This window comes from Macaca fascicularis, chromosome 3, assembly GCF_037993035.2.
Source record: "Macaca fascicularis isolate 582-1 chromosome 3, T2T-MFA8v1.1".
Classification (NCBI taxonomy): Eukaryota; Metazoa; Chordata; class Mammalia; order Primates; family Cercopithecidae; genus Macaca; species Macaca fascicularis.
Genome location: NC_088377.1, coordinates 96,148,187 through 96,166,637, shown reverse-complemented (window position 1 = coordinate 96,166,637; position 18,451 = coordinate 96,148,187). Strand labels below are relative to the sequence as shown.

General features: G+C 40.5%; 1 protein-coding gene across 10 annotated transcripts in view; it reads left to right on the top strand.

The window, feature by feature from the left end:
• Positions 1-18,451, top strand: part of BMPER (BMP binding endothelial regulator) — a 247,035-nt gene that overhangs the window by 148,120 nt on the left and 80,464 nt on the right. For all 10 annotated transcript variants that reach the window (XR_012432543.1, XM_074035245.1, XM_074035243.1 and 7 more), the window contains 2 exons: positions 2,437-2,541; positions 6,415-6,460. Coding sequence is in view for 9 of the 10 variants with exons in the window: in XM_074035245.1 (XP_073891346.1) it covers positions 2,437-2,541; positions 6,415-6,460 (151 nt within the window). In the remaining variant the exon portion in view is untranslated. The remainder of the gene's footprint in view (positions 1-2,436; positions 2,542-6,414; positions 6,461-18,451) is intronic.

Below are 18,451 nucleotides of genomic sequence, written 5' to 3'. Positions count from 1 at the left end.
ATGATCCCTGTCAAGATCCTGATGGATCTATACAGCTTGATGCTTTTAGAAGTTTTCCACAAAGCTACCTTTGCAAATAAAAATTTTTCTCATTTGGAAGATATTCAGATAAGGATGTGAACAGCATACGTAGTTGAGCCAGGTGAGAGAGCTCTGCCCAGCTGAATGGAAAAGGTTGTCTTTTGGCCATCTGTTACCAATCTCAGGTGTATTTTACATTATTTTCTGAGGACCCCAAGTGGGAAACAGTGCAATGGCCATTTAAACTTCAAAATGAAAGATGGTTGGCTTTGTCCAAAGTACCTTCTACCTAGTCCATTTTCCCTAGGGGTGGAAGGAGTCAAATCACTGTGTATCGAAGGTGTCACCTCATGATACCCGTGAGAATCAAGACCCACATAAACAAGTCAGTTGTGGTAGCTCTGCAGGCATGCTGCACTGAGCCAGACTTCCTATCACGCTGAAGTAGTTGGAGGGAGAGGTCTTGGTTCTGATGGAATAGTAAGAAGACATGAGGTGTCACACGGTCTCGCTTGTAAGTGGGAGCCGAACAATGGGATCACATGGACATGGGAGGGGAACAACACACATAGGGCCTGTTGGGGGGTAGGGTAGAGGGAAGGAGAGTATTAGAAAGGATGGCTAATGCATGCTGGGCTTAATACCTAGGTGATGGGTTGATAGGTGGAGCAAACCACTATGGCACACGTTTACCTAGGTAACAAACCTTCACATCCTGCACATGTGCCCCAGAACTAAAAATAAAATAAAATAAATTAAAAAAGAGAAAACAATTGAGGACAAAAAAAGACATAAGGTATCATGCTCAGTGAAGAGGGAGGCATGTGTGTTGTATTTACACCAGGCTTTCAGAGATGCTCATATGTCCTCTTGATGTAAAGTCTCCTCCTCCTCTGTCTCCAGAACACCCAGATGAAACAGCCTCACTCTCACTATGGTGCTGTGTGTAATGCACTTTCTTTCTTTTTTTTTTTTTTTAGATGGAGTCTCGCTCTGTTGCCCAGGCTGGAGTGCATTGCCATGATCTCGGATTACTGCAACCTCCACCTCCTGGGTTCAAGCGATTCTCCTGCCTCAGACTCCTGAGGAGCTGGGATTACAGGCGCACGCCACCATGCCTGGCTAATTTTTGTATTTTTAGTAGAGATGGGGTTTCGCCATGTTGGTCAGGCTGATCTTGAACTCCCGACTTTGTGATCCACCCTCCTTGGCCTCCCAAAGTGCTGGGATTACAGGTGTGAGCCACCACGCCCCAGTGCAATACACTTGTAAGTCACCTTGTAAAAACGGTTCCTTTAAATGACTGAGGCTTAAAATTATTCACGGAGACATGGATTCCTAGAAATGTGTACTCAGAGAACTTGGAACAGTCCGGTGTCCTTTAAGGCAGATTCAGTCGGGTCTTTCTCTCTTGAAAGGCACTAGAGGGTAGACAGTCCTTAAAATAGCTTCAAAAAGTCAGGAAGGGAAAGAGGTAGGGGAATCATCCAATATCTCAGCTGTTTCTGTTTTTAACAAAAATCTGCTTCTTGGATCTGCAAGCTCAGGAAGGAATCCTTGTTTTGTTTTCACCCCAACTCTGTTGTCTGTGATCTTTTTTACCCACAAGCAAGGATGCACATCCCTGCCTATCCTCTAGAGGTACAAGGGCTTTTTGTGTATTTGGCATTCACAGATTATACATTTCATGAGTGAAAGAAATTCCTTAAATAGCTCTTTCTGTCTGAGCAAGGGTCTAGTCCAGGAAATGAATCCCAAAGTGCTGCCCTGCTTTTTGAGAGGAGAGAACTAGATAGGCAGGGATGGGATATCTATGGCACTTGGAGTCTTCTCTCTGAGCTCTGCATTTTCAGTGACTTGCCCATCAAGTGTCTGTCTGAGCGCTGGGAGTCATTTGAATTAGCCTCTCTTTTATGCATGTCCCATATGGGCCAGAACCATGGCACATCTGGTAATTAACCATCTCTGGACATCTCAATTAACTATTGGTGCTTGGGATGGCTTAAATATTTTAGTCTTACCAAACAGGGGAAAATTAGATTACTGTCATTGTATCATGTATGAAAATTCATGCTTGGTTTTCCCCTAGGGTGCAGCTAAGTAAACAATGATTGACAACAAGATGTAAATATGCCTTGGTTAAACACACAAGAATTATTTTTATATCCAGGAGGAGGAACACACACACACACACACACACACACACACACACACACGCTTGCACACAATCTGAAATCTTCACTAATCTTTATCTTAAATCAGTTGGGTACATACAAACACCTGAGTCATTTAGTCTAATGATGGCATCCCTCACTCAGGGCAAGAAATGCTTTCCTCCATGGAGAGATTACAGTCTGTTGCCTCAACTCCTGTCAGCCTCCAGCTGCTGACAGGATCCTGTGTCCTCTCTTGTAGGATGGAGAGATGTGGTCCTCTATCAATTGTACCATCTGTGCTTGTGTGAAAGGCAGGACGGAGTGTCGCAATAAGCAGTGCATTCCCATCAGTAGCTGCCCACAGGTACGTTTGGAATGCAGATTGACTTTACCTTAGTGTCTTGAGAAATGTCCTGTGTGTGGCACAGTCACATGCCATCTTCCAAACACCGACTCCAGCTCCCCCAAAGCCTCCACATTCCTGAGTAGCCAAATGCCCCTTGCAAAGTTTGCTCATTCTTTTTGCAGATTTTATCCTTGCATGAAAATAGCTTTTGCTTTGCTCTTGTCCGAATTCTGATTTCTTATTGACTTCTCCCATTCATTCTGTAAAACTTCTCCAACTCCTGCAAGATCTGTTTCTTTGCTTTCTTTTGCCAGGTTTTGTTTAACATCGTAACTGTCTTTTGCCTTTTCCTCTTTTCTCTCCCTTCTCAAATCAGCGCTTTCCTGTTATAGACATTCAAAGTAACATGTGGTTGTTTATTAATATTTCCACAAGGGGTTTCTCCTGCCTCACAGCATCCCCGATTTCTTTGCTGAAGTTTTCTCTCTCTAATCCTGGCCTCCATTGTAGCCCCAAATGGAAATAGCATCCTTATGGAAATATCTCTTTTCAAAAACCCATAGCTCCAGCACACTGAATAAAGCAACCATTATCTTCTAAAGCATGAGATTCATTGAATTCACCTCAGCAACTTGAAACCTTTTAAAGTTTTATACATTTTGGGAAAATGTCAACCCTATTCAATACCTTCCCGTGAATGAAAAAATATATCCATATATTCAGGACATGTCCTCCCTTCTCTGTTATAGACAGCTTTTAATTTTATTCACATCTGTTATTATTATAAACAAAAGTTGCTGTTTTTACTTGAGTGCCAAATGAGGCACAAAAAAACAACAGCTGTTGCTATTGCACAACTGAATAAAGAGGAGAGGAAAAGAAGAGAAAAAAAAACACCCTAATTAGTCTTGCTTTAAAAAGCCTCAGACATAAAACTGAAAGCCTCCCATAAAAGAAAAAAAAAAAAAAAAGAAGATACAATAAGTAGACTTGAACACGGTCTGCTTATAAATATTCATTGGGAAAAATGGGATCACATCATTTATGCCAGTCCTCTGGGAACCCTCGCTGCTAATGAACTCTTGCAGCACATGTTAGTAATAATGGGCTTCCTTATTCTACAAGACAAAAACAGGATGCTGTGCCAACCTGGTGGCTCAAGTAACTAGCCTCAGCAGGCCGCCGTGGAGTTTCCAGCTTCACTTGAATTCTGCCACTTGTAGCTGGATTGATAGTTTTCATTGTGCTCTTGCTGGGGGAGGGGAGGGCCGGGGGAGGTCAACGTTCTTTATGCCACTGGTGTCTCATTAGCCTTCCATCACTGTAGACCACATTTGGGCCAGGGGCATCCATCCCTCCAAGCAGAGGCCTTTCCCTGCCCCACCCACCCCCTCCACGCCTTGTCAAAGCTTGTTGGTGCCCCTGCCAAGGCCCCTGCCTGAGGGACCACCTTTTTATTTCTAGGCTTCCTTCCAACCACTCCTCCAGTTCACACTTTCCCTTCTCAGGGGCCGGCAGGAGATCTTTGGAAGATAACTCGGCTCTATCTACCATGGAAATCTTGTTAAAAACTTACTTCCCCTCCCCTACATTGCCTGGGGAAATTTTGGGGAAAAAAAAAAAAAAAAAAAACAGAGAGAGAGAGAGTAGCTTGTATTCCCTGCTCTGTCTTTCCTGGCTACTGCATATCTCTTTTTCCAGATGTAAATGTCTCTTGTGGAAGAAGGGTTTTATGATTGGATTCCCTGTCTATCCTGTCCTGCCCCCGCTCCCCACCCCGCCATCCTGCAACTCCCCTAGATGCAAAGGAGTGCCATTTGTGAGAAGGGCTATGAGGGCTGCAGTGGGGACTGGGTCATCAGGACACTGTCATCTCTCCATCTCTAATACGTACTGAGATTTTATAGTCACAACGCTAATCTCATTTAATGCTAACGTCACCCCTCTGAGGTGGGTGCTATTTCTAGACCCTGCTTATGGATGAGCCTGCAGCATGACCAGAGTCTTACAGCTAATTGCATATTACCCAGGTGCTCTGACTTTGCAGCTTGTACCTGATTTATTCCCCCATCTAATTTAGTGATATCATCACTGCCACTTTCATTTTCTGAAGACGAGAGATGGAAGTTTCCACTGAGATGTGGATGTAGGGAATTGTAGTCATGTTTGGTTGGGGCCTTGGCTTTAAGGCGGCTCTGCTGCATTGGGATAGAGCACCTTAATCCTCTTGGGGCTGTCATTCCCTCGGCCTGAGCTGACCTCATTTGGCTTCATCTGCAACTGCTTTCAGTCTTGAGAAACCAAAAGAGACCCCTGTGCCAAATTGCAATTGACAGCAGAGCTCTAGGCAATGAAAATATGTCGTGATGCTCCCGCACTATGGGATGGCTGGCTGGGACTGAGTTTTAAGTCTCACTCAAAGTTGTCAAAGCCTTTAATGTATCATTTTAGGCCTAGCTGATGCAAAAACAAATCAGACCTGATTAAAGATCTTCAATAATTTACCAGAATCCTTTAAGTCAATCTGATTTTTTTCTTTTTGAGTACTTAAGCCTACTCTTGATGGAACTGACCAGTAGTGAGTGAGTGAATAAGCAGTGTGTGAGCCGTGTGGCTTTGACATGAGCCTTGGCAACCTCTCCGTGGTCTGTTTCCTTAGTTCCCTGTAAACGGGGGATAAGGACAACCGCGTGTGGAGGGTTATTGTGAAATTTAAATGATAAATTATGAGGAATGCATAGCACTCAGTCTAGCGTATAGCAGATGATAAATATTAAATTATCTTAAAGAGAAAGGACTCAAGAGGACAAAACTCTGCAGGGGGAAGAAAATGTCCTTTAGGGTCAGACAAAATTAGGTTTGATTTTTGGTTCTACTACCCTTGTGTTGCATGACATCAATTTCTTCACCTATAAAAAGGGAAATACTCAGCTCATAAGGTTCTTGTGCATCTTAATAACAGTGATTATGAAATCTCTAATGTTCATTAAATCTTAATAGGTCATAAGTATTAACTCATTAAATCCTTATCACTAACCCGACATTGGGTAACATAAGTAAAATATCGAATAAGATGTTTGTTATATAACAAGTGCTCTCTAAATGTTAAACTTCTTCTACATTTCTTTTTCTCTGTGATTAACCATTGAGTCGGAGATAAGACAACTAATTTTCTGATATGATTCCTAAGAATACGTCACCTCCTTTAGATGTCATGCATTAAAAAGACTTAAAAGACGTGCAGTGTAGGAAATTGCAGTGTATTTCCAGAAAGGTAATGAAACATTACCCAGTGTTTCAAAATTCTCAGCTTCTTTGGCTTTGAGTGCGTAACAGTTATTCAACATGGACAACCTGCCACTTTCTGAAACAAGAAATCTGACTGAATCTGATCTGTAGCACAGATATTGCCCATATCCATAGGGCTGATGATTCCTGAGTTTGGATTACAGTTTACTGTTTAAGCTTCTCCAACAAGCAAAGACAGAAAGAAGGTCTTCTAGGGATCTATAGGTTGACAGATAATTCTCATTTTTATGTGTGTGCCCTTGGTCTCTAAAGGGCTAGATTTGGATACCAATGAAAAGGTTGAGTCCAGACTGTCTTCATCTTCCTTCCATGTGAGAAAAATCACACTAGTGAGCCCTTTAGGTATTATATTTCTTGGAGGATAAAAACAGGAAAGTTTACTGAATGACTTTGCCTGGCCTTAGAAGCTGATACTTGAAACTTCATTTTCAACATCATCATCACCATCTGGGCATTGAGTTCAAGTACAGCTTGGACTGATTTCATTGGTTTATCTTGTATTAGATTTTAAAAAGATATTTGTCCTCAGCAGACCATTTTTTTTTTTAACATTAACTTTTTATTTGTTTTTCTTCTGATTAGGGCAAAATTCTCAACAGAAAAGGATGCTGTCCTATTTGCACCGAAAGTAAGTTTATTCCTTTGAAAATGTGCTATTAGTATTTGTTTTGCATTTTATAGTGCGACAAGAAAAATAGGGGTGTATGTTTCCCCCACATTTTATTTTTGTAGGTATATATAGGATGGGATCATCTGACCTCCCTACAGACATTTTACGTCAATTGTAATTCTCCCACAGAAGTACAATTGAGACAAATATAGATACTTCCATCAGAATTTGTTGCTATGAGAAATTAAGAAGATAAATGGTTTGATTAGGTTTTAAAAAGGACCAGATAACTTAATGTGCATTTTAACTGCTAATAGCATTTGTTGTCATCGCGGTTAAGATAATGCTATCTGGTAAAACCAAACATTATACAAAGTCTAGGAGGGGCTTTCCTTCTCCCATTATAAAACCAAACAGCTGCACTTTCTGCTCCCTCACCCCACCCCCACCTCATCACCACGTCACCTGGGTGCATCCAGTCTTGTTGTTGGCAAAGAGAAAACAAGAAGTCATTGGGCTGATGGTTTTGCCATCTTATTATGTAGTCATGTGTCACTTAACAGGATGCGAAATGCCTTCTGAGAAATGCATCCTTAGGCGATTTTGTTGTGAATATCATAGAGTACACTTACACAAACCTAGATGGTATAACCTACTACACACCTAGCCTATATGGTACAGCCTGTGGCTCCTAGGCTACAAAGTTGTATAGCATGTCACTGTACTGAATACTGTAGGCAATTGTAACACATGGTAAGTAGTTGTGTATCTAAATAGAAAAGGTGTAGTAAAAATACAGTATTATATTCCAATGGGACCACAGTCCTATATGTGGTCCATCATTGACCAAAATGTTGTTGTGTGATTCATGACTGTTTTTAACTGTATTCTTGAAAGTTCCTTCTAAGCATGGCCTATTCTGAAAGCCGCCTGAGACTGTACTACTGATCATACAGACAGAGCATAGCAATAGCTTCATATCAGTCCCACATGTAGACATACGCCTAGATCTATTAGCAAATTGCCGTTTTAGTCCTCCTGAAATTCATATGGTTTTGAGATAGCTTCCTGGAGTGTTTTACTGAAAGAGGCGTATTAGTAATGTCACTGTCAAGTTAGTTCCCATGTATGATAAGTAGGATTAACAAAGTCATAAAATCTATCAGCGTATTTTATGAGCCAGTTATGTTTAGAGAAGTGGACTGGAAGACAGTTGAAAGCGGCTTTCACATGGGCACAGGTTTGTTCTTTCCACTTCTCTAAAATAGAGTTTACATTACTAGAATACTAGACTCTGTTGTTTTTCCAATTGATTAGTACCTTTGGACAATAGATATGCAGGGTCATTATATGTGTGTGTGTGTGTGTTTGTGTATTTATATAAAACTATTAAATATAATATTTATCTACTATACATGTTACTATTTTTAGAAGCAGAGAGCTATTAAATAGTTACATATTAGATAAAATGCTGTTTGAATTACTGAAAATTTAATTATAGATTTAATAAAAAGGGTTTACTTTAAAGATAATGAAGTAAATAAAATAACTCAAAGGAGGCCAATGAAATATGACTTAGTAGAGAATAATGCAGGAAGACAAATTAGCTATGATTAACACACCAGTTGATTTAAAAACGCGTGTACAATCTAATACATTTAATCATTCTCCCAGAAACCCTGAGGAAAGGGTTTGTTTATGGATGGTTCAGAGGCTGCCTTCCAGTTAATTCCTTTCTGGATGAGCAGAATAGAGTCTACATTGATGAAGTTTTCCTCTGTGTCCATGTCAATGGAGATGTTTGCATTTCCCCATAAAGTGTCTCCTAGTCGAAGCGGAGACAGACCTCATAGGAATGACTCTTATTTTCCAGTTAACTCTTTCAATTTGCATGAGCACAGACTCATTACATCTGCCAATCACATTGTTGTCAGGCAGGATCACTGCTTAGCAGCTTCATAAAAACATATGACCAGCTGGGCGCAGTACCTCATGCCTGTAATCCCATGCCTGTAATCGGGAGGCTGAGGAGGGCAAATCACTTGAGGGCAGGAGTTTGAGACCAGCCTGACCAACAAGGTGAAACCAATCTCTACTAAAAATGCAAAAATTAGATGGGCGTGGTGGTGTGGGCCTGAAATCCTAGCTACTCAGGAGGGTTGAGGCAGAATAGCTTGAACTTGGGAGGCAGAGGTTGCAGTGAGCTGAGATCATGCCACTGCACTCCAGCCTAGATGACAGAGCGAGACTCTGTCTCAAAAAAAAAAAAAAAAAAAAAAAAAAAAAAAAAAAAAAAAAAAAAAAGCCAATCTTGTAAGAAACAGTCTAAATCTTGAATTATTTGACTTTATTTTGCAAGGATCAAATAGGTGATTATTGAGATAGTTGAGAGAAAAGCTACATTATGTTATTAGTTTATTCATTATGAGCTGGACTTTCCATGTCTAGAAAACTGGTGACATCATAAAGAAAAAGAAAAGAATACAAATGGAAGGAAAGGTATTATAAAGTAGGAGCAAGCTTTAAACTGGTAATATTAAGTACCATATTGTGTTAACCACGTGAATAAGCTCATGCCTTCTATCACTGAGAGAGGCAATTGGCAAGGGAGAAAACCACCCAGCTGGAGGGGCACCGGGAGGACAGTGACTCTGCACCTGCATGGAGCAGGTCAGTCAGTGCTGGAAGAGCCCATGCATGTGGTTCTCTGTCCAAGTCTCAATTACATCATCAGATGGCTATTTCTCAATTTCCTTTGGTGTTTTTTTCCATCTGTTTACTCTCTCCTGCTCTCCAGCAGTTCTTCCATCATTGCTGTAAAACGCATTCTATTTGGCGAGGCTTATTTGTTCAGATTGAGTTAAGAGATGGGCTGACTTCCAGTTTTTAAGCAATGCCCAGCTTTTCATAGCACATTCAGGTAAATTTATTCTGATGTCCTTTAGCTGTGGCTTCGAGACCTCCTACTTTGAAATTTCTTTGTCATTATATCCAGGATTCAAAACAAACCTTTGGGCACATTTTTTCCTCCTTTGTAAATTATGCAAGCTCTCTTGAAAAATGGATTTCTAGAGCAGAGAAAGCAAGGATGAAACTACAAAAAAGTCTAGTGTTTTCTAAAGCCAATTTATGTCTTATTAAAACACATACAGTCTCTCCCTCTTTCTCTTGGACACACACACACACACACACACTCACTCTCCATGACGTTACTGCAGAGTTTTCAACCTCAGTCTTACTGAGAGTTTGGCCAGATCATTCTCTGTTGTGGGGCTGTCCTGTGCATTACAGGATCTTTAGCAGCATCCCTGGCCTCTAACCACTAAATGCCAGTAGCATCCCCTGCAAGGTTGTGACAACCAAAAATATCTCCAGACATTGCCAAATGTCCCCTGGGGAGCAAAATTACCCCTGTTGGGTGCCACAGGCATTCCAAATAGAGGAAACAGCATGGGTGAATGCAGACATGAGCACCTGTGGTACTAGTAGCACTAACTAACCCTCGACACCTGTGGATTAGATGCAGTAGGAGAGTAAAGTGAGCCTAGAAGCCTCTGGGTTTAATTGAGTATGTTTCCGTATTTTAATTCTCTAACCCTGCAACAAATTATGAAGGCATAATTATATCTTGAATGATTTTAAAAAGTTACTATCTTTACTTTTGTTGCTAGGAAGCTAAAAATAAATTTATACTCCACCTCTAAAAGCATGCAGGTTTTGAGTAATAGGCTTACTCCTGGCTTCATCATATATGTCCACTCTTACATGTTTTCAACTATTTACTTTGTATGTCTGTAAGCTGCTTCCCACCCTTTTCTGAGAGGAGGCAAGAATACATCCATGCACAAATAAATGCATATGTAAATTAAATGGATTGATTATAGAGCTTCAAATACTCTCCAATTTATTTTGGTTACCTGTGGTAGTTAAATGAATGTTGCATTATTTCCAGCAGTAATGGCATTACATTATCTGTTCTTAAAATCCCACAGAATTTCTCACTTATTGCCTGGGTTAGTTTTAATCTTGGTAGTGTTTGGGGGCTGTCTCAGATCTTTGAAAGGAGTAACGAAGAGGAAACTTGAAGTACATGTGAGAACATTCTTACGGGTCTCTCCTTATAACAGTCAGCAGTAATGGTAATTTACAATTCTGTAGGTAAGAAATAATAGAGGAGGCACAAACTGTTGTCCTACCCACAGTAGGACAGTTTTTGTAGGGTTGGCCTGAAGGAGCAATGATGACTCTCTCAAAATAGGGGAACAAAAGTCCTCTGAAAATCAGACTTGAAGGAAGTATGAAAAAGCATTGCTGTCTTTTTATAACATGGAACAGCCTCTCTTTCTCCCTTTTCAACTGAAAAGAATTAGATTTGATTTTGATGATTTATTTAAAATAAAATATTTGGAGTAGGCTACACAAACTTTATAAAGCTTTCTTGCAAATGCTGTTTCTTGCCAAAGTGTGAGTCTCTAGCCTTAAGTCAGTCTGGACTTGCCTCCGCTGGGCTCACATGAGCACGGAGTAGGTGACAGGGAGGCCACTCGCCTGTTTTGTGTGTAGCATTTTGTTTATGCAAGATGTTGTTTTACTGAGTGTTGGCAAATAGTAGGTAGAATCTTGATCTAACCACCCAACAGAGACCTGAATCAGATAAATTCTTTGCTGGCAAGATATCTGTTTTCTGACATAAATAATACAGTGTCAAAGTTGTCACTAACAAGAACGGTGCGTGTGAGGTGTGTATAGAGAAAGAGAGGGAGAGAGGGATGGAGGGAGGGGCAGAGAGAGAGAGACTGAGATTGACAGATTGAGTATATGAGAAAATTTAATCTCTCAGCCATCTACAAAAGCAGAGACAAAGGCAGCCCAGACGTGCATGCCCAGTCCCTGCTGTCATAGGTTCATTAAGCTGTACCTGTAGCTACATCAGACCTAACCATCAGATTCCCAGCTTAAAACACAAGTTCATGATTACATAACACTGAGGCTTATTGAATATGCCGAACACAGATGTGCATTTAATTGAAATAACCTCAACTACACGTCCCACAAGTAACAGGAAATATCAAATTTCAGCAGCTCGGGGTGGGAGGAGGCTCACAGTTGCCAGGTGATGTTTTAAACCCCCCAGCGTTAGTTTCCAGCTGTGTGCAGGCTGCTTTGGTGTGCCTGCTCTCCTAGGGGCCCTGCCTGCTGCCTGCACCCACCACAGCCACTCATTTTGGCACATCTGACGTAAGCCCTCTGGGATGCGTACAGGTAGCTCCAATTAAACAGAGTGGCTGTAGGAGGGGGAGAATATAACAACAATTTCATTTATTTCCCTAGAAAAAAAAATAATGAAACAGTAACGTAGGGGCCCATTTTATGAGAAATCTCCACTGATAGAGGTTCTGCAAATTAGTGATTTTGTGTTTGAGCAAGGTTTCTGGCCTCAGGGGCTGTAAGCAACTCCAGGTCCCTTAACACCAAGAGTCTGTCCTTAACTCAGGAAAGCAAGGAAATTCGAAACCAGAGCTCAAGATGCTTGTAGAATAAGAATTTGTGGTGTTGACTTTAGCCCTGCCAAGGAGGTGTTAAGCTAAGTGGCCACTGAAGTTTCTGCTCCAGCATCTGGAGTCGGACTCGACACTGCTCCTCAGGCCTAAATAGCAGACAGGGGTGGCAAATAAAACCCGCTGTACCACACATGGTGGCTGGGAGATCCCACACTGGTAGAAACCAGGCTGGAAGGAGCATGAGGAAATCAGTTTGTTTTCTGTTTTATATGCTGTTCTGCTCTAAGGAATATTGTTACTTTAATTTTTCTTGCTGTAAATTAGTACAGAGTCGAAGGAAACTGAAGTTATAAGGAATCGCCTTTTCTCTACCACCTATTGTCAGTTCCCACAGGGTGTTAGTACTCAGTAAGTCCTTGATAAGTGATTATTTGATGAATTGACAATCACCACTGTCATCATCCATAGATAACAATAATAGCAATAGTACAACGGTAGTACCATCAGCAACAGCAGCAGCTAATAATTATTTGGCATCTGCCGTCTCTAAACACTATCTTGGGCAGTCTCATTTAGTTTCATTTGATTATCACAGCCGTCTTGTGGTCAAATAGTGCTGTTAGCTCCATTTTACAGTTGAAGGAACTGAGGCTTAGAGGTTAAGAAGGATGCTCAAGGTAGTTGTGGAGCTTGAATTCCAACCGGGTAGCTGGCCCGAAAGCTTGGTCTGGAATCACTTCCCTTAGCTTCCTTGTCATTTTGTACAGTTTGATAACCAGTTGAAGTTAAGAAGGGGAAGAGAAGGCCTGGAGGGCTTTACAACTTGTAAGAATTGTAGACTGGTGAAGGACTTTAAGAGGAATTTCCAATTAACAGTGTTGTCCCTCCAACCACACCATGGTGGAAATGGAGACTCAAGTCCCCAGGCTTTCTTCTACTGTGGCATCTCCGTCTTTCTGCTCAAATACAGAGAAGTGGTGGTTGGTATGCTCTGAGCTCACTGACAAATCAGACTGGCTTGGTTTTCCATTTTGTTTGTTTTCCATGTCTACTAGTTTTTCCAGTTTTTTTTTTCTCTTGGTAACTCAAGTTACTGGGGTCAAGTGAAGATCTCCCCAAATTTTCTTTTTAAGTACATATAGTTTTAAACTTGAAATAACTCTGTGTATAATCTCCACCAGGAATGGGTAAGAGCAGAGTTGCCCTGCCTCTGGAGCTCATCACCATTTTAGCATCAGGAAATTTGTAAGTGAAGGGATCTTAATATGAGGTCAGACATCTCACTTTGCAGGTGAGGAAACTGAGACTCACAGCAGTACTAACTGAAACAGCTGGGATGAGGACTTGCATCTTTTTAAAAATCTCCTAATCCAGTATTCATTCTATAGGCCTCTCTGGATTTTTGCTTGGGAAATCTATTTTTAATATAGATGTAGCATTATGACATAATTCAATTAAAAGCTAGTTTCTTGCTTAATTTCGAAAGAACGCATTTTATATAGAAAAAGATATGCGAATTCATTATTAGACATCTGGTACAATATAGCCAAGGCTGCCATGTTGAATCTCAGTAAAGTTGCAAGTGTCCAGTTTTGACTGAGGTTATGTGTGACGGAAACGCCTTGGTAATGACACACCTAAAATACAGCTAAATGACAAAACAAATGAACAATAGAAACCCCAAGCTGTGAAACTTAAAAAATACACTTGGTGGAAAGTACTGTATAATTAATTATACATTACTATATGCAGAGCTGAGGCAGATTTATTCCTCTTTGGAGGTCACATCTCCTATGAGCAAAATAAAAGCAACAAAAATTGCTACTTCTACTACCTCTGCAATTGCTCCTATAACTAACGGTGACTTATTGAACATTAGTCCATATCAGTCAGGTATTGTGATAAATGCTCTCCATTTTGCCATTTAATCCTTACCATGTTCCTATGAATTAGAAGCCATCATTAGCCTGAGGGTGAGAGAAATTAAATAGTTTGTGGTCAGCTAATACACTGGCCTACGAGACTCCAAAGCCCAAACTTTTATGCACTATTCTCTGTTCTCTATTGACTAAATTTTTATTCATTTTGGAAGTTCACTTCTAAATAGATATGAGGTTTGCCAGTTACTTTCTTTTATACATAACTAGCGGCTTCTACTTACAAGTGGTTGTATTTACTCACTTTTTAAAAAACTTACCTACGTTTATGAGGTCACTTTAACCTCTTCAGTCTCTTGGGTTACAATACTTCAGTTGTAACCTTTGCTGGGAGTATGGAGAGATGACTCATTAGCTGTGCTATGTATGGCCCTTTGGTGTGAAATTCATATTCATGAATGCTGTCATTCTTTCTCCTTATCTCTGTTCCCTTCTGCCCTCACTCATTGCTCCACCCCTCTTCTCTGACTTCCCGTATCCTTCTTTAGTGCAAGTATCTGTTGTTTTACTTTTTGCTTTTTCATCTCGTAAACTCACAGCTCTACTTTCATGGTGCCCTTTCTGTACTTTCTCACTCTGGTTTCAGATTTGTTTAAGCTTTGAGGTCCTTAACATCTCACTTCTTAACAAGATGCTAATGTGGTAGATCTCAGCTTCTTGGAGAACACATTCTTCTTTCAGAGTATTGCATTCGAATTTTGTTAATAGTTTCTACCTTTGATTCCCCCAATTATTTGAGCTGGGAGTTGGATGGAGGGGCTAATGGCTGTTTCCAATCCCTATTTGTTGACTGAATTCTGGCGCCCCCATGTCCCAGCTGCACAAGATTTGAACCTTGATGTTATTTCTCATACTTTTGGCATTTCTCCCCCATGTTCCTAATCAATCATCAGGTTTGCTTGATTGTCTCTTTGTGATGTTTTTTGAATAAATACTTTCCTTGACATTCCCATGGCAGCTGGACACTCATCCTATTGCTTGCATGTAACCTCCATCTCTCTTCTCCTTCACCCGTTTTTGCACACCCCTGTCAGAACCCAAACTTGGCTTTCATGGAGACCTATGCCAACTTCCTTCACTGGTCTCTTGCAGTTTCCCAGAATTTGTTTTATAAGACACTAGTGCTGAGGGATAATAATGAGTAATATTTTCAAAACAAGGTTCTGTGATTAAATACACTCAGGAAATGCTGGGTCAAGTAAACTTAAATGTGTTTCCTTACTGCAGAATTCTCAGAGCCCTTAATATGCTGATGTGCATGGTGAAGGAGGCTGATGGAGTATAGAGCGCCTCCAAAACTAATTTGAGCGGCAGAGCTTTTTTTTTTTTTTAATTTTAATTTCTACTTATTTTGGCAGGGCAACAGGCAGGATTGATGTTTCACAGGAAACATATCAAGAAATGCTGGTTCTTTGGAATACATTTAAACTTCTCAGGCTGACAATGAATCACAGGCCAATTTATTTAGACAACTTGGGTGTCTTGTATTTCCCAAAGCAGCTCTGCACTCCGGTTTGATTGGCCTCCTGCTCTTCTTGTGTAAGCTGCCCTCTTATCTATGTCCATGACTTTATTTACATTCTTCTTTCGGACTAGAAGGCTTACTTCATTCTAGCCCTAAATCTGTATTTTATGTCTTTTATAGACTATCTCAATTTACCTTGTCTTTTCAACAAATCTATACTTTCTAAGTTTGTTACAGTCTTTCTCAACCCCATTTTAGCCAGCAGTAGATAACTATTTGCTAGATTTGCGTACCATTTATAATAAGGAAACGAATAATGACTACTCTGAGTATCTCTTATGATCGTGGCAGCTTTGCAGTGCTATCTTTATAATCACCCTGCAAGGTAATTGTTCTTAGAGTCATGTTATAGGCAAACAAATTGAGGTTATGCAGGTAGTTTGTGCATGATTTTCTAAGTCTTAAGTGACAAAATCAGGAGTCAAACACAAGACTCTTAAAAGCAGTAATATGCTTAATGTCTGCCAACTCCAAGGAGGCTTTAAAGCTGGAAGCCGGGTTAACTTGGAGATGTGAAACCCATCTCTTTAGGTCAGATATACTGTTCTCTCAATTGACAAATAAAAACTTCTGGTTTAAATAGAGAAGAAGGTGTTTTAAGGTCGGATCTTGGATAGTGAGAGTGGCAAAAATGCATCTTCTGTGTGAACTGTATATTAACATTCAGTGAGCTTTCGGCATTCCGGAAGGTGCTCTGGAGGACCCGAATAAAAAGTTGATACAGACCCTGAGCTCAGAAACATTTAATGTAGTTGTGGAGATGAAATAAAAACACATTATATAAGGGAATCAAGTATTATCGTTTATAATTAACTTATAGATAAGTATTCTTAATCTAAACTTCCCAGACTCGTAGGACAGCATTGATCAGTCTTTTGACAGAGTCTTTATGAACCTCTACATTTGAGAGGATATGAGTATCTACATATTTCTTCAGATTCTCAAAGAGCTCTGTGCCCCCAGCTAGTTAACAACTTTGCAGGATGCTGTGGGGAAAGGAATGGCCTTGAAGCCACAGTGTCTTGGGTTGGATTCCATCTTTACAAGTATTGGCTGAGAAACCATGGGCAATAAGGCAACTTCTTCAAACTCATTGCTAAAAATTTAGGGTATTAGGGTATGAATATACAATGTGCACAGACATAGTGAGGATGAAGGGGGATAGTGAAGATGAAAGGGGATACTGAAAATATGGAAAGCATCTGACATGGTACTTGGCATATACTAGTTATTTTATACTAACCACGTTTAATGTTGCTAAGTGTACTAGTTACCTATGGCTACAGATGACAAATTACCGCTCACTGGCTTAACACAGCACGAATGTATTGTTTTACAGTTCTGGAGGTCAGGAGTCTGAAAAGGGTCTCAGTGGGCTAAAATCAAGGTGTCAGCAGGGCTGTGTTTCTTCTGAATGCCCTAGGGGAGAGAATCCATTTTTTGGTTTGTTTGTTTGTTTTTCTCTTTTCCAGTTTCTGAAGGTTGCCCACATTCCTTCACTCCTGACCCCTTCCTCTAGCTTCAGACTTGCCAACAGCAGGTTGAGTCCCTTTCACACTATAAGGGCCATGCACCTGCCTTCCTCTTTCACTAAGGGCCCTTGTGAATACATTCACCCCTTTCAGAAGTGCCCATATTGAGGTCAGCCGATTAGTAACCTTGATTCCATTTGCAAACTTAATTCCCTCTGCCATGTAAATAACATAGTCACAGGTTCTGGGCATTAGGAGGTGGATATGTTTGGGGGCCCATTATTCTGCCTACCTCTCTTGGTCATATTAGGCATTAGAGGTAAGTTCTTTTCCCATGTTGTTCTGATTCTGATGTAGCTTTCTGATTTTGACAATACTTTTTGGTAGGGTAGGTTATCTCTATTCAAATGGAGAAATTGGACTGCCATGAATTTGAATTTCTCAGCTAGCTTTCTTGGCACCAGACATAGTTTCCCCATAATGTTCCTGACTTTTCAGAATTTTTTTCCTAATAGTCTCTTTATTCTGAAAGCATTAATTAATTATTCAGTTAATCGATTAGGCACAGTTCTTTTGGTTACCTGCTGTATGTGTCATTACACTGAACTATTTTAGTAAGTTCAGTGTGGGCAATTTTTGTTTCACCAAAATATGTTCTCAAATTAATTAACTAACTCATTCATTCAACAGATATTTATTGATACATGATATGTGTTACAGCAGTAATTTTTTCAAGTAATGAAAAAATGAATCCATGTATTACATATGTACCATTATATGTTGCTTAATGGTAGGAATATGTTCTGAGAAGTGCATCATTAGGCAATTTTGCCATTATTCGAACATCAGAGAGTGCACTTACACAAACCCTAGGCTAAATGGCACACCCTATTGCTACTAGGCTACAAACGTGTACAGTACAAATACTGTAGGCAATGATAACACAATGGCAAGTATTTTTGTATCTAAATACATCTAAACATAGAAAAGTTACAGTAAAATACAGTATTATAATCTTACGGGACCACTGTCACTCATGTGGTTTGTTGTTGATGGAAACGTCATTACGAGGCACGTGTCTACCTGTAGACCTTCTGTATACATGGCAGTGTGCCAGGCGCTGAGGGGTACACATAAAACTTACAGGGAGTTTAAGGTCTGGCTTAGAAGTTAAGAATATGCTAAAACTATAAGCTAAGGAAGAAAATGATTTATCATAAGCAGGCTATGACTTTGGTACACCCTAGTTTTGATCCCTAAAAGGAAAAACTTAGTGTGACTACAAGATAGAGTATTTGAAATTAAGACTGTCCCAGAACATCTGGGCTATATGGTCAGTTTTGCTTTTGGAATTTAGAGGAAACAGATGACTTTGGCTGAGGCACCAGGGGTGTTGCTTTGGGAAGCTGGCATCAGGCCGGGAGCTGAAGGGTGCGTGTGCTGTGAACTGTGAGGGAGTGCTGGGCAGGCACAGGCCACTGCAGGGCCCAGGTGAAGGGGGCCAGCACTGGGCTCCATGACCGAGGCCTGGACTTTAGCCCTGGCTATGGGTTTGGATGTGTTTTAGATGAGAT